The following is a 14,625-nucleotide window of genomic DNA, read 5'->3' on the forward strand; positions in this document are numbered from 1 at the left end:
CTTCCCATTTAGAATTCACCATTGGTAACATCATCTGTTGATCCCATTCTATAGAATTTAAAAACTGTCTGAGACTTCAGTAGTCACCTTTACAAAAACAAAAACCCTTCCCTTTCCCCTGATCGTAGATATATCTTTAAGTAAATCCCACATCAGTACACTGTGTTCACTGTTACCTAGTGGTTCCTTTATCTGCAAATTCCTAATGCATGATTAATCGCTGCTGATAATTTGATCAATGGTATTACTCCCTCCGGTTGTCCCTCGAACATGTTGCTGTAGAAAACAATCCTCCAATAAATCCACAAAAGGCTTGCTAGCATGTGAGTGACAACCCACAAGTTCCAGTAAATATCTGGAAAGTTAAAATCTCCCATTACAAGACATTCGGATTTACTGGCCCATTCTATTTCTCTGCATAACTGTTCATTGTACTCACCAGCATCATTAGGCCTATAACATACCCACTCCTATTCTCATTTTCCATTTTCTAGTGTTTATGTCACACCAAACAGACTCAACATTGCATTGTCCACCCATGTCAACTGGATGCACTTCCGCAGATTTTATGTGTTTCTTAACTAACAGCATAACCCCTCCTCCCTTCCTACAATGTCTGTCCTTTCTGTACACATTGTACTCCACAAATTCCAATTCTACACTGCTTATATCTGTGTGACACAATGTCTCTGATATCCCAACAATATCTGCCTTTGATGTCTTGATCAGCACTTCAAATTCATCAATTCTATTTACTATACTTCTAGCATTAGTGTACATGCAAGTATACATGCACTTGTTCTTAGGTTAAAAAAAATGTTCAGAGTGATATGGATTTGGCTGAGAAAAATAAAAATTCTTCAGCTAAAATTGAGAAAGGAAATGACACTAGAGCAAGTATCTTGTCATGGTGTTCAAAAGAAATTAGGAATGAAAACATGAATTTTAATCCTTTTGTCCAAAAACACGACTTCTTCTGGGGAGAGAAACTGCCTCGTGCAGATGGTAATTTTGGAGGAGATAATACTCATAGCTTTACAGAAATAACATTTAAATTATGCAAAGATTTGGAAGATTTCCTTTTTGCCGAGGAGAGTGGTATCAATTGGAGTTCAATCAGGGGGATATTATCTAGATGGGATCTTCTTGAAGCCATGGTTTTGGAACTTGGAATACAGAATGAGAAATTTAAGGAACAGATACAATGTATGCATGAATCCATTCAGAATTGTATGCAAGATACAGATAACCGACAAAATCTGAAACTTTATAGTGATGTAGTTAAGAGTGACGTGACTTCTGTTGTAAAGGATGTTGGCTTGAAAGTGAGTTCCTCAGATGATGAAGCTGCTAGATCATAAGACGATGAGCATGTTTTATTAATTCAAGCTAATGACGACCCTGTACTTAAAAGTAGTGAAGATGTCCGAATTGCTGTGAATAAAAAAATGAGAAACTCATTGAGAGGGGTCAGGATATGGAAGGTAAGAAAAGTATTTGATTGTAGCATTGTTTTAGAGATGAACATTAAAAAAGACATAGAAGATATAAAAAAGTGCGAACAATTGACACAGCTTGGATTAGCTTTTGGATTTCCCAAAAGACCTGGAATGAAGTTAATTGTGTAAGATGTCAGTAAGGAAGTTCAGAAGGATGATCTTCTACATGACATGTATGAGAAAAATCTTTTGCATTTTGGATTGATGAAAGAGAAGATGGTTTCTGAGGTCACTATTTGCTTCACAAGCAGGAACAGGAAGTGTTTGGGAGGTTTAGATCTTTTTTTACAGATAAGCTTACTCTATTAATTTGACAATTCATAGTGTATTCAATAGTAAGGAAAAGTGGGGGGGGACATGCGTTATGAAGTAATGAAATTTTTGGATATGGCGTACACATGGTAAGAATATACCCAGATCAATGACATAACGTGGCCTCGACAATGCCCCCACATACACACTAATTATACTCCCTCCAGTCGCTATCTGGCAGAGTAGAGGTAGCAAGGTTATACACTAGCTGATCCGGAAGCCTCCTAAAGAGTTACCAATAGGTTCGGTCTGGTGTACTAACTAGCAGCCAGCCTGCAAACACCATTTTAGAGCTGTACCCTCGAAATGTAAGGAAGATTGGATCTCGCCATGATGTTCATCATAACCTCAAAAGTCATCAGTCATCCTGCATGATGAAAGAGATGGGGAAAGGTTGACCGGAACTTAGCTCTGGAGACTAAACATGGGTTCCACCACTTCAAGCCTCCAATAAGCAAAGTGGTGGTATTACACTGGTTGATGAGAGTCATCTACCACCTAGTACTGCCTGGTAACACAGAGGGGTGGCATTCCTCCATATGGTGTGGGTGCCACACCTCGACCCCTGCTTACGTTGGTTCACACCTGGGTGGTCACCCACAGGTTATATCCAGGATTACTAACAGTCCCACCATCATGAAGGTGCAAGCAGAGAATTTGGCTGTCACAGACCATCTGGACTTTGCCGAAATTGGATCTACTTGATTTGAATGTCTCCCGAATATCAGTTCCATCAACGTTTTAGACTCCCAGGTGGCAAGTACAGCTTGTCTGGCATATCTGAGAGAATGACTGTGACAACCTCAAGGACCAATTTACTGAATAGCTAGGTTTCCTGAAATTTACTAATAGACACTTGAGAATTCTGCAGAAAGAACTGTATAGCTATTCTCTTTTCATTGATTCTGGAAGGATATATTTATTAATATATAGGTCAACATTGTTCTTTTGAGTATTTTATCACTTCTAGTTTCGTTCCTGTGATATATGAAAACTGCTTCGCTTCCTTAGTCATGCCTTTTCCACCAAAATGTATAAAGCCCTACAGCAATCTAATGTATAAAGATCCAAATTACATAAATGCTAACCAGTATGTGCCACTAGAACAAAGAAATTTGATTTGCCTTCTTGATTAATTATACAAGCAATGGAAAATCATTACCACTAGCTGAAGCTCTGTATGTCACTGCAGGTTTCAGTTCAGTTCCTGTAAGAATAATATACTTAACAACTGGGGGGGAAAAAAAAAAAACTAACTAGCACTAATACTAGGTCTTTAACTGCATCCACTTGAGGATTTGATTATTCTATAAAGAAGAGATTTTAAGGGTGACATAAACTGTAACAGACCCGAGTGGTAAAGCATGGCAATTTTGGAAGGACATATTTATTAACATACCTCAATGTGACATGAGTGTCCGTAATGAGAACAGAATAATATATTAAATAACTATTAATCTTAAAAATAAATTATCAAAAACTGCTAGACTTACCTGAAATATTGCTTTCCATCTAAACTTTAATATTTCTAGGAACTTTGACTTTTCATTTTCTGATGCAAAGAATAAAATCCAATCTCCACTGCACCTATCAGCTTCTCCCATTTCAAACTCCTGAAAAAAATCTGAAACTATAATTCTGTCCTTTTTATTTTAAATTCCTACCTATCTGTTAATGAACATATAATGGAGATGTGCAGTAACACAAATTGACAATTTCATATCTTCGTACTATCTGAAAATCGTAGGCACCAAGATTAAGGTAAAAAGTTACATAAATCTATAAAATCATCCCCCTCCCCTGATCTGATGCAGTCATCTTGTGGGTAGGGTAATCCATAACTTTACTGTAATGAGGTATGCAATTACCATTAGCATAGGCATATGATGTAAGAAAGCAAGCTTATTTAGCATCAGTCAAAAAAAAACTTCCCATTTCACCCATCCATTCACTCCAAAAGGTTTGTCTAGTTCACCCCTGAATTTATTTCAGCTGTCAACTTCCACAATCAAAGCTTGTTCCGGCAATCAAACAGCCCGCTGGCTAAAAGAAAACTTCCACACATCTATTCTACAACTGTCTTTCCTCAATTTCAATTTATGTCCTATCAGGTGCAGAATTTGAGCAAGAGAAAGAATCCCAACAGCACTGAGCTTACTCAAACCATTCAGATCACCTCACAGGTGCCTAGACTCCAGAAACTGCAATTTGCAGAAATTAAGCCTAACAGCATAACACACACACACACACACACACACACACACACACACACACACACACACACACACACATATAGATATATACATATACACACATACAGGGTGATTCACTACCAGTGCGACAAACTTGCAGGAAGTGTAGGGGGCAGCACAAAGACGAATCAGAATCACATAGCATTGCAGGGTCCGAAATGCCTTCGTCATGTGGCAGAGGACAGCGATCCCGTTGGAAGTCAGCATTTGCGAACCGGTTCCCGAGGCAGTAGGATAGACGAGTATTAAAACGTTGAACTGGCTGACATGCACCTCGCGTATGGAGCTGTGGACTGTAACGGGCACGTTGCTCTGCGCTGGTACCAGGAACATTTCCTGCACAGACGTGCTCCTCATCATAGGATTTTCACACGTGTGCACACAGAAGGTTACGTGAACTGGTAGTTTCACGAGAGGTACCATTAATCAAGAGCGAACGACGAGGATGCCAGACAATGAGGAGAACGTCCTACGTCTTGCAGAAGGCAATCCGAGTACAAGTACTCGAGCGATAGGCCAACGATTGGGTATTTCCCAATCCACTGTATGGAGGATACTGTCAACAAACCAAATGAGTTCATACCATCTGCAACGCATCCAATCATTCTAGCCTGTGGATTATCCACTCCGGAGGACTTTTGTTACTTGGTTTCTTCAACAGAAACGGTTCGCAAATGCTGACTTCCAGCAGGATCGCTGTTCATGCGACCTCCCATTCCCACCTAACACTGCCTCGATAGCATCAGCAAATATTCTTGCACCCTTTCTATTTAAATGTATCCCATCCCTGTAGAAGCAGTTTCTCCTGTTAAAAAGTACAGACCAGTCTGAAAAAAATTCTACCCCTTGAGCCTTGCACAATCTTTCCAGGGAAGAATTGATCAACAAAGCTTTCATCATATACTCCCTCCTATCATGTCTGGGCAGAATTGCAGACACTTTCAAATTCAACCTTAACTCACGGCTTTCTTTCAACAGTGACCTGTACTTGTTAAGTAATTCCACCGGTCTCCTACTCTTAATATCATTAGTTCCAACGTGTACAACAATATCACCTTTTGTGCCCTTAAAAGATGATATCTGCTCTACAACGTCATCAACCTTTGCCCCTGGCAGACATAGCCTGGTCCTGTTCCATCTATCCTTTTTACATACCATGTTCCCCGTTTCCATGACACTAGAGTCACTAACAACTACTAGTTCCTGTGGGACCAGCGCATTCTGCCTTGGAGGTTGCTGCTGTGTTGCATGATGATCAAGTGAAGGCTCTGGTGTTGATGTGGGCAGCTGAGAGCTTGATGAGCCCCTCAATTTAGATCCTTCGAGGGCATCCACACTGTCCTTCAAGCTCTCCATAACAACGCTGAGTTGTCGCCTTACTTCCTCACACTTCTTACATCACGCACACACAAAGACATTCCCTTTGGCAATATCATGTCCCATACCTGATTGCTCCACAAACATCAAGCAAGCAGTGCATTTTAAAAGTGCATTTTGATATTCTATCGAATTCATCTGTTGCCTCCATCATTCTCCCAACTCTACTAATCACTTGGAACTTCTCTCTTTGAAATTTGACTTTCTCCAATCCAACTTTCCTAAAAGTGAGGTAATTTTACTGGGTGATTTTAATGCTCACAACGCCAGCTGGTCGAGATGCCAAGGCTTTTGCAATTACTAATGACTTTGCACAGATTGTTCATTTACCTACCAGAATACCAAACACTAACCACATAGCCAACATGCTTGAACTTTTTCTCACAAACAAATAAAACAACAAACACGGTTGAGGTGAGTGGTTCTCTAGACACCTCATATCACAACTTAGTGAGGGTCTATTCTCCAAAGGAGCCTTTCTCTTGTGGTCATTCTCAACCATGTGTTGTTTGGCATTACAATAATGCAAAATGGGATGATCTGCAAGATTTATTTTCTTCTTCTCCTTGGTTGGATTACTTTTTAAAATCTTCTGATGTCAATGTTTGCTCAGATCAAGTCAGTGAAATTATTCTTGTAGGGACGAAATCCTTTATTTCACACTCCACCTTAAAATCCCATCTTTTACCTAAAGCTTGATTTTTCAATAAATGTGCTAAGCTTGTTCAAGATAAGAATGTTGCATATTGCAATTGGCTTGCTCAAATCTCCAAGTTCATTTTCTGCCTATATCAAAGCTTGCAACAATTCTAAAGCAGTTATTAATCAGTTCATACTAGGTTTCAAATACGCTAAGAGCCTGTCTTTCTTCTTGTCCAAATGGTAGTTGAGCATTCTGGTCTCTTACCAAACCTTTTGCCCATCTCTATTCCCACCTCTGTCAAAACCAATGTTTCTATTGCCAGTTCAGCCATAGATAAAGCAAACCTGCTAGTGTGTTACTTTTCTTCCAACCCGTGTATGCCAAATGATCTTGGTAAACCACCTCCTACCATTCCTGGTACACTCCATTTAGTGCCTCCTGTGGTCTTCCATCAAAATGATGTCAGAAAGATTTTGAACAATCCTGATACAGGTCCCTATGACATTTCTCCACTTGTTCTCAAAATCTGTGCTCCTGAACTTACTCCTGTTCTGTGTCACCTTTTTACACTTTCTTATTCCATGGGTGTTTTCCCTTCTGCTTGGAAATTTGCTCATATCCAGCCAGTTCCTAAAAACGGTGAAAAATCCTTCCCATCCAATTATCATCCCTTATCAACCAATTAACTGCCAACTCAAACTATATAGAAACCTTCCATCTGATCAATGATTACCAGTCAGGATTCCATCAACACTGATCCTCTGGTGATATTCTGGGTGTGGGTGTGTGTGTGTTTTTTTTATTTTTATTATTATTTTTTTTTCCATAACAGAAAAACTTTCTTTGATCTATGAGAGAATTACTTGTCAAGAGAAAATTATCTCCTGGTAATAGTAATATAAACTCTCAAAACTGAATCAATCAACTTTCCCCTTTTTTTGATGAAACCAGCAAATTGGCACCTTAACTCATTTGGTCATTCTAATACTAATATTAATGTATTTATCATCATTTTTAATCCATTAAGATCTACACATTTTTAAAGACTAGAATTTTCTTTCAAATATGATCTAAAATAAAAAATATTACATATATAGATGTTTTTTTCAGCTCGTTCTGCTATAATGTGTGATATACATTCCAAAAAAATGGTGCATTAATATAAATTTGCATTACACATTTTCATATAACAGCCAGGTTCCATAAAAGCTATAAATTAAATTATCAGTAGTTAACTTATTTTAAAACTTTTTTTTTTAATCATACATATTAACATTATGATTGGCAAGTAACATATTAAAACTCAAGTGTTGCTAAAAAAAAAGAAATACTGAAATAAAATGTGCATGAGCAATACTGTTTCATTTTGGACAGGATTTTCCCCTTGTATTGGGCTGATCTTTTTTTAAAGAATGAATGTAAGGTTGGTTGTCTAACTTGTTCTTTCTTTCTTTCTTTCTTTCTCTCTCTCTCTCTCTCTCTCTCTCTCTCTCTCTCTCTCTCTCTTGTAAAGTAAAGCTGGAACTGCTCACAAGATCACCCAATTTTCTTTTGAATGTTCAGTTTCTATCAATGTCCAGATTCAGTGGAAATCTTTTTCTTCAAAATTTTAAAACTTCCATTTTATTTCAATATTTAATGCTTCCCATTTTCTTGAAACACTATCACTTTTTTGTTTACAGTATCGGTAACAAGAATACACATATATATGAACTACAACAAATTTTCACACACAAAATATAACAAATCAAAATATGCACTTATGGACAACAATAAACTGAAATGACATTAGTGAGAAAGGTGGCAGCAGATGTTTTATGTGTATAACTACAAAATCATGCAATCATGGACAAGATGTCAAATAAATAAATAAATATGTGTTGCTACTTGCAATTTATTGTAAGATGAATTGCAGTAATGATGAATTGAAAGAAGTTACAGAAAGATAAACTGTACATATCAATATGTCTATATCATATTAGAATTAAATGGGATATATATATATATAGTATAATAGTAATAGACACTGGAGTGATAATAAGAGGAATATTTGAATGATGATAGACCTGGGGTACTACTACGTAATGCTAACATGAAATATATGTTAGCATTACGTACTCTACACGCTACGATTAACCCAGCCTCCGTGAAAATACAAAAACTTGGCTACATATATTTGAAACAGAGGGCCTTACTTTTTGCTGCTTTTTCCTTGGTTTTGACAGGGCAGCAAAGACAGCATGAGATTTTGGCATATTTATTTATATATATATATATATATAAAACCAATAATAAATATAAAATTAAAATCAAATTAAAACATATGCCAGTAGTATGGCAAAACTGTAGAGCAAAAATTTAACATAAATTTTATGATTTTATGTTAAATTTTCACTCTACAGTTTTGCCATACTACTGGCATATGTTTTAATTTGATTTTAATGTTATATTTATTATCGGTTATTATCAGTTAAGTAATGGGTATCATGTGAAGAATGTGTATTTTTGCTGCCTCTAATGATAGCTTTATATTAATTTTCTTATTTATTTCATTTTATTTTCTTAATGTCATTATTCAAACATGTGTGTGTGTGTGTGTATATATATATATATATATATATATATCCCAAGTATGTAAAATGCATAAATGAATAGTTAATTAATAGCTCAATTATAATAATGTTATTGATACGTAAGGTTTTCCTTACTTTATTTGACATATATATATGTTTTCCAGTTTGCGTTGGGCGCTTGCATAAGGCATTGGGTTGCTTGAGAAGCTATAACTTACTAGCTTTCGTATTATACATTATAGGCGGCTTAACTTTGTCTATTATTGCACTATTATAACTTACCACTACAACTAATATCTTAAATAATATATATATATATATAGATACAGGAATGGTAAGAAGCATCAACATTTCTGATGTTGCTAACTGTATGGATACTATTTATTTAACAGAAAAAACAAATCTATTTAAAGTGAGATGGTAAAATAAAATAAAAACCACTAGAACAAGGTCACATCATAATTTGCACAAAAGTCATGGGTTTTCTGGAGCATCCATTCTGTTAGCAGTTTTTTTTTTCTCCTTTGCAATATTCAGTAAGATGGCACTTCCGTCATGTTTTTGCTATTTAGCAGCACCAGTGGAATATAGTTTCAAATATGGTACTGCTACTCTTCCATAAAATTTCAGAACATCTAAAGTCTGTCTGCTGTGTTTGGTTTCTATACAGTATCCAAGCATTCTGGTAAATGTGTCTAGTACCATTTCTTTTTCTTCCCTTATCAAGAACCTTATGGCACATTTCTCTTCACTACAGTCATATTTATCAATGCTATACATATAGTTATAATTTTTTATAACATTTTGCGGTGTGGTAATCTCTCTCTCTCTCTCTTTTACTCCAGGGTTACACATTTGTTACTGCCATTTTTAACAAGGCAAAATTATAAATTCCCTTTGTTCTCTTTGAAATGCTTTTTAAAAAACACATTTTTTTCTCTTCTTTTTCCAATTTCTTAAAATCTGTTGTTTTAAATAATTCAGGTCTCTGTTCTTTAAAAATATTGTTCAAGTAGATTATATAATTATTCATTATTCTCAATTTCACAACTTTAGTGAACTTGATACATCTTAATTTCAACTTGATATTAGACAACAGATTACGGTATTCTCTGTTCATATTAGACATCATATTAGACTTGATATTAGACAACAGATTACGGTATTCTCTGTTCCAGTATACATGACCACGGTCATGTATACTGGAACAGAGAATACCGTATTTCCCCATGTATAAGACGCACCTTTTTTCGAAAAATTTGGGGTCTAAAAACTGGGTGCGTCTTATACAGTGGTTGTAGATTTTTTTAAATTGCATTTCCCGCTTTTTTGCGCTCGTTGTCTTTGCACTCATTGTTTCACACTTGTTACCGGTATATTAGGTTACATTTTGCCACGTTCTGCCCAGAAATGGCTCAGAAAAGATTTTCGTACAGTGCTGAATTCACGTTAAAAGTGATCCAGTTTGCAAAAGTGAATTGAAATCATGCTGCTGAACGTAAGTTTGGTCCTCCTCCAAATGAGAAAATAATCCGAGACTGGCTACGGGAAGAAGAAACACTACTGAAAACGCCACGCAGAAGAAGGCCATTAGAGGCAAGTCAGCAAAATGGCCTGATTTAGAGAGGGAACTGAAGATATGGATTGAGGAGCAAAGTGCAATTGGAATTCCTGTGTTCACAAAGATGGTTCAGCATGAGGCAAGAAGAATTGCTGATGAAAAAGAAGTTACTGATTTCAAAGGAGGACACTGTTTACAAACTGTTATTTGGTTTTCAGGAGCATTAGCAACTAAGGCCATATTGCTCCGGTAATATGCGGTGGTCATTCCCTGACCTTTCCACATTCTCCATATTTGGTGGGAACGGGCTCGAACCCCGGCCTAATCAAGAAGCATATGCTATGCACTGCTGCTCCTGCCCACCTGGCTATGGAGGCGCCAACAAGGAGGACACAATTGGTGCTTCGGGTTCATGAAACGGAATGGACTAAGCATGCGTACACACACCAGACTTGCCCAAAAGATGCCTGAAAGCTATGAGCAGAAGGTCCTTGAATTTCATAGTTTTGTCATTCAATGTCGGAAGACACATCAGTTTGAGTTGGGACAGATTGCAAATATGGACGAAGTCCCCCTTCAATTTGATGTCCCAAGTAACAGAACTGTTGATAAGAAGGGGGGGTGAAAACTGTAACTGTGAAGACAAGTGGACATGAAAAGAGCCATTATACAGTTGTTCTAGCTTGTTGTGCCGACGGAACCAAGCTATGCTGATTTTCAAACGCAAAACAATGCCAAAAGAAGACATTCCTCGAGGAGTGATTGTCCACGTTCATGACAAGGGTTGGATGGATCAGGATGGGATGAAGATCTGGTTTGAAAAAGTTTGGAGCAGGAGACCAGGTGGGCTCTTACACAAATCTGCCCTATTGGTGCTTGATCAGTTCAGGGCACACACAACACAAAATACAAAGAAGATTGCTGCAGAGCAAAAAACAAAACTTGCCGTCATACCTGGAGTCTTGACATCCCAGCTCCAACCACTTGATGTCAGCATTAACAAACCCTTCAAAGCTGCCATGAGAGATGAATGGAACCAATGGATGAAGTCTTCTGGGGACAATTTGACACCAGCAGGAAGAGTGAAGAAACCAACTATAGGAGAAGTTTGTACCTGGGTGAAAAGATCCTGGGATAATATCAAGATTGAGATCATTGTCAAGTCATTTAAGAAGTGTGGCATTTCAAATGCCATAGATGGAACTGAGGACGAGGCAATATATGAAGACAGTGATTTGTCATCAGACACAGATGAGGACAAGCTAATGGATGGGAGTTTTGACAGTGATGAGTTGTATGAATTTTATGATGAATGAAACTTGAGTTCAGTAACTTTATGTAATACATTTTTTTTCAAATTTTGGGCCCCAAAATTAAGGTGCGTCTTATACATGGGGAAATACGGTATTCTGTTTATTGAGTTCTCAAAGATAAAAAATTAAATTATATATTTATCTCGCTTCTTCGCTTTAGAAGTTCTAATAAATTTCAAACAAAAATTTATTTCCTGATGTTTTTACCCCACCAAGAGGGTCCATAACAGTGGGAAAATGTTTAAATTAGTGGGAAAATGTTTAAATTATCAGAAAGTAATTTAAATTAGTAAGCATCATTAATTAGAAAACTGGAGAAACAAAACACATATAACAATGGGTCACTATCCAGGTCTGGACAGTGACCTATTAGGAGAAAATAATTCATATTCAAATGTGTATTTAGCAGATTGGAAAACTGTGACAACCACCGTAGAGAAATAGGTTCTTCCTCTGTTACTGTTGATCAGGTAGAACTATATCCCACATTTCTGAAAATTTTCTCATCCTTTTGTTTGAATCACTAATTTTATTTTTGGATGTTGCAAATCAAAAGTGTTTTACAGAATGAAAAATAATGTCACTGTCATTGAGGTTGCTTGTTAGAGTATATTAAGAACGCTCTCTGACTCTCACCTTAAGACATCTATATGACTGACTAATATAGGCTCTGTTGCACTTCTCGGGATTTGCTTAAACTTCCAATTATTATTGAATATAACACTGTAATTAAGAATAAAATTTCAAGTTTCTCATTTTAAATTATCCTCCCCATCCAAAAACTCACTGGTAAATAAAAATTGCCAATGCCTGCTGTTGAATTTGAATTTGACACATTTGCTAAGAGCTTAAATTAGTTCAGAAGTACTCGGCCCTCCGGTATCCAGGGACACTGTATGAAGAATGTGCCAGTGCAGTAAAGTTTTTAGTCAATCATACAGCTGCTGGGTGCTCTCACTAAGTGCTCTCAGGTTCTCTGAGCCTGAAAGCACCTAGTGAAGTGTCTATATTTATGGTGAATCTGTGTTATGTAGCATGCTAATATAAAATTATATAAAAATAACTGTTACTGATCTTCAAAGAAGCCAAAATCATGTTAATATAAAATTATATAAAAACAACAGTTACTAATCTTCAAAGAAGCAAAAATCAGTAAGAATCTTACCAGAACACAACACAGCGGCATATCTTCATCTATACCGACTGTCAACAGATCCGAAATATTAGCACTACCAAGGAATTTCACTGATCCATGTTCTAGTTCTTCTAAAAAGGTAAATAATTTTTCACTGGCAAGCACTAAACAGCATGGAATAAGGTCTTTTGACTGTGTATCCATAAACTAGAAATGAAAGAAAATTTCAGTTATAAATATTAAAAATATATGTAAAAAATAAAATGCTTACCGCCAATAAAAGTTCATTATACTATAATGTAAGAATAATATGGACAAGCTTCCTACATCTGGAATTATCAAAATTGAGTACAGAAAGGCCTCGCATAACGCAAGTTCGATTAACGAGTATTTCAGTTACCGCTATTTGAAAAAATAATACCACTTTTCACTTTACACGATGCAAATTTCCAGTTAATGCAATCTTTTTTTTTTATGCGATAGTTGAAAAAGATTTGAATCACGTGTTAAGCTTACCACGCGTCAGACAGGCAATAAACAAACGTTTGCCTGCTGCCCGCCTCGGTGTGTTCCATCCGCTAATAAAGTCAATGCAGACTTGAATTTAAATGAGCCAGATAAAAATGTTACAGCGAAGGGGATAACGGTAAAAGAACTAGATGAAAGCTTTCGTATCGCAGAGAACCTCAAACAAAAGGTGTGAGGTTCTCTGCGATATTTATTTCGCCAGAACCCAGAGAAGATTGTCGGCTATCGGAAATTGATTGATGAAAAGAGAAAGTCAACATTGTTCAAATATTTCCGCAACAGTCATTTCTTCATTGTGTATTTTATGTCAGAGGCTCCCAAACTTTCTTGGTTCACGGCGCCCTTAATGTCTCAGTAACTTTTTTCACGGCACACCTAGACCAAAAGAAATACCTAACAGTTTAGTAGTTAGGTCCAAACAACTTAATAAGAAATGTTGAAACTGTGAACTACCTCAAGCTAGTAGTTTGCACCGTGTCCGACAGATGTCGGGTATTGCTGTGCTTCCATCAAAAATTTAAAATATTCCGTGGCGCACAGTTTGGGAACCGCTGTTTATGCAATAAATATTTAATTCCATAATTATTTTCATTATATTTTACATTGTATACAGTTAAAAAGTTATTTAAAAGGTATTTTTAAAATTCTTCATAGACATTCCAGAAGGTCAAGGACCAATTATAATTTTTCCTATTGATTATTATATTCGATTAACGCGTTTCCATTTTGCACGATGCGCTCGCGGGACGAATTAATCGCGTTAATCAAGGCCAGCCTGTATAGTTTTATCAATAACTTGTTTACAAATACTGTAAACTTTAATTCAGAAAAAAATAGGAGCTCACAATGATAGGGAAGAAGAGGTCTGCTAGAGAAGTGGTTATCACCAAAGTTAGGGGATTAAGCACCTAGAGGAGGACAACTAAAGGACAACTAACATCAACTGTGCTGGGACTGTTTGGTAGTTTAGTAGGTAGATGAACAAGCTCTGTGAGTACATTAGAGGTCTGCGAATCCAGCATCCATCAGACACAATGGTGCTGCTGATTTTGCAGATAGTCTGTATTATTAGATATTTATCAACAAATATTTATGAAGATTCAAGTATACCAAAATTTTTCTGCAAGGACATGTCTGTATTATATTTACTTTATTTCATCTAGCAATTATATTATAAAATGATAAAAAAATGCATGAAACCATAATGGTCTACAGAAAAAAAAAAGAAATAATGATTTAACAAAAAATAGCTCAGAATTATCATGTTTTAGTCTTAAAATCAACCTCCCCCACCCCAAAATGTAGCACAATGAATACAAACTAACATGATAACATTTAAGATTTTCAGCATTTGGGCACTTTGGTCCCTCTAAGAAACTTTGTTATAGCTTCTAGAGCAGTGCATTTGTTGATTCCAATCAAGTTCACACTA

General features: G+C 36.5%; 1 protein-coding gene across 2 annotated transcripts in view; it reads right to left on the reverse strand.

The window, feature by feature from the left end:
• The window catches only part of prd1 (pleckstrin homology domain-containing protein pruning defect 1), a 218,090-nt gene that overhangs the window by 12,964 nt on the left and 190,501 nt on the right, over nucleotides 1-14,625 (reverse strand). The window contains exons 14-15 of one of the 2 annotated variants that reach the window (XM_090382672.1): nucleotides 12,696-12,872; nucleotides 3,305-3,421 (exon numbers count right to left, since the gene is read on the reverse strand). In XM_090382672.1, the coding sequence (XP_090238798.1) occupies nucleotides 3,305-3,421; nucleotides 12,696-12,872 (294 nt within the window). Of the gene's footprint in view, nucleotides 1-3,304; nucleotides 3,425-12,695; nucleotides 12,873-14,625 lie in introns of both variants that reach the window. The other variant, XM_090382670.1, reaches the window with a different exon arrangement.

The sequence above is a fragment of the Mastigoproctus giganteus genome, chromosome 10 (assembly GCF_048544385.1).
Source record: "Mastigoproctus giganteus isolate SK-2022 chromosome 10, ASM4854438v1, whole genome shotgun sequence".
Taxonomy (NCBI): Eukaryota; Metazoa; Arthropoda; class Arachnida; order Uropygi; family Thelyphonidae; genus Mastigoproctus; species Mastigoproctus giganteus.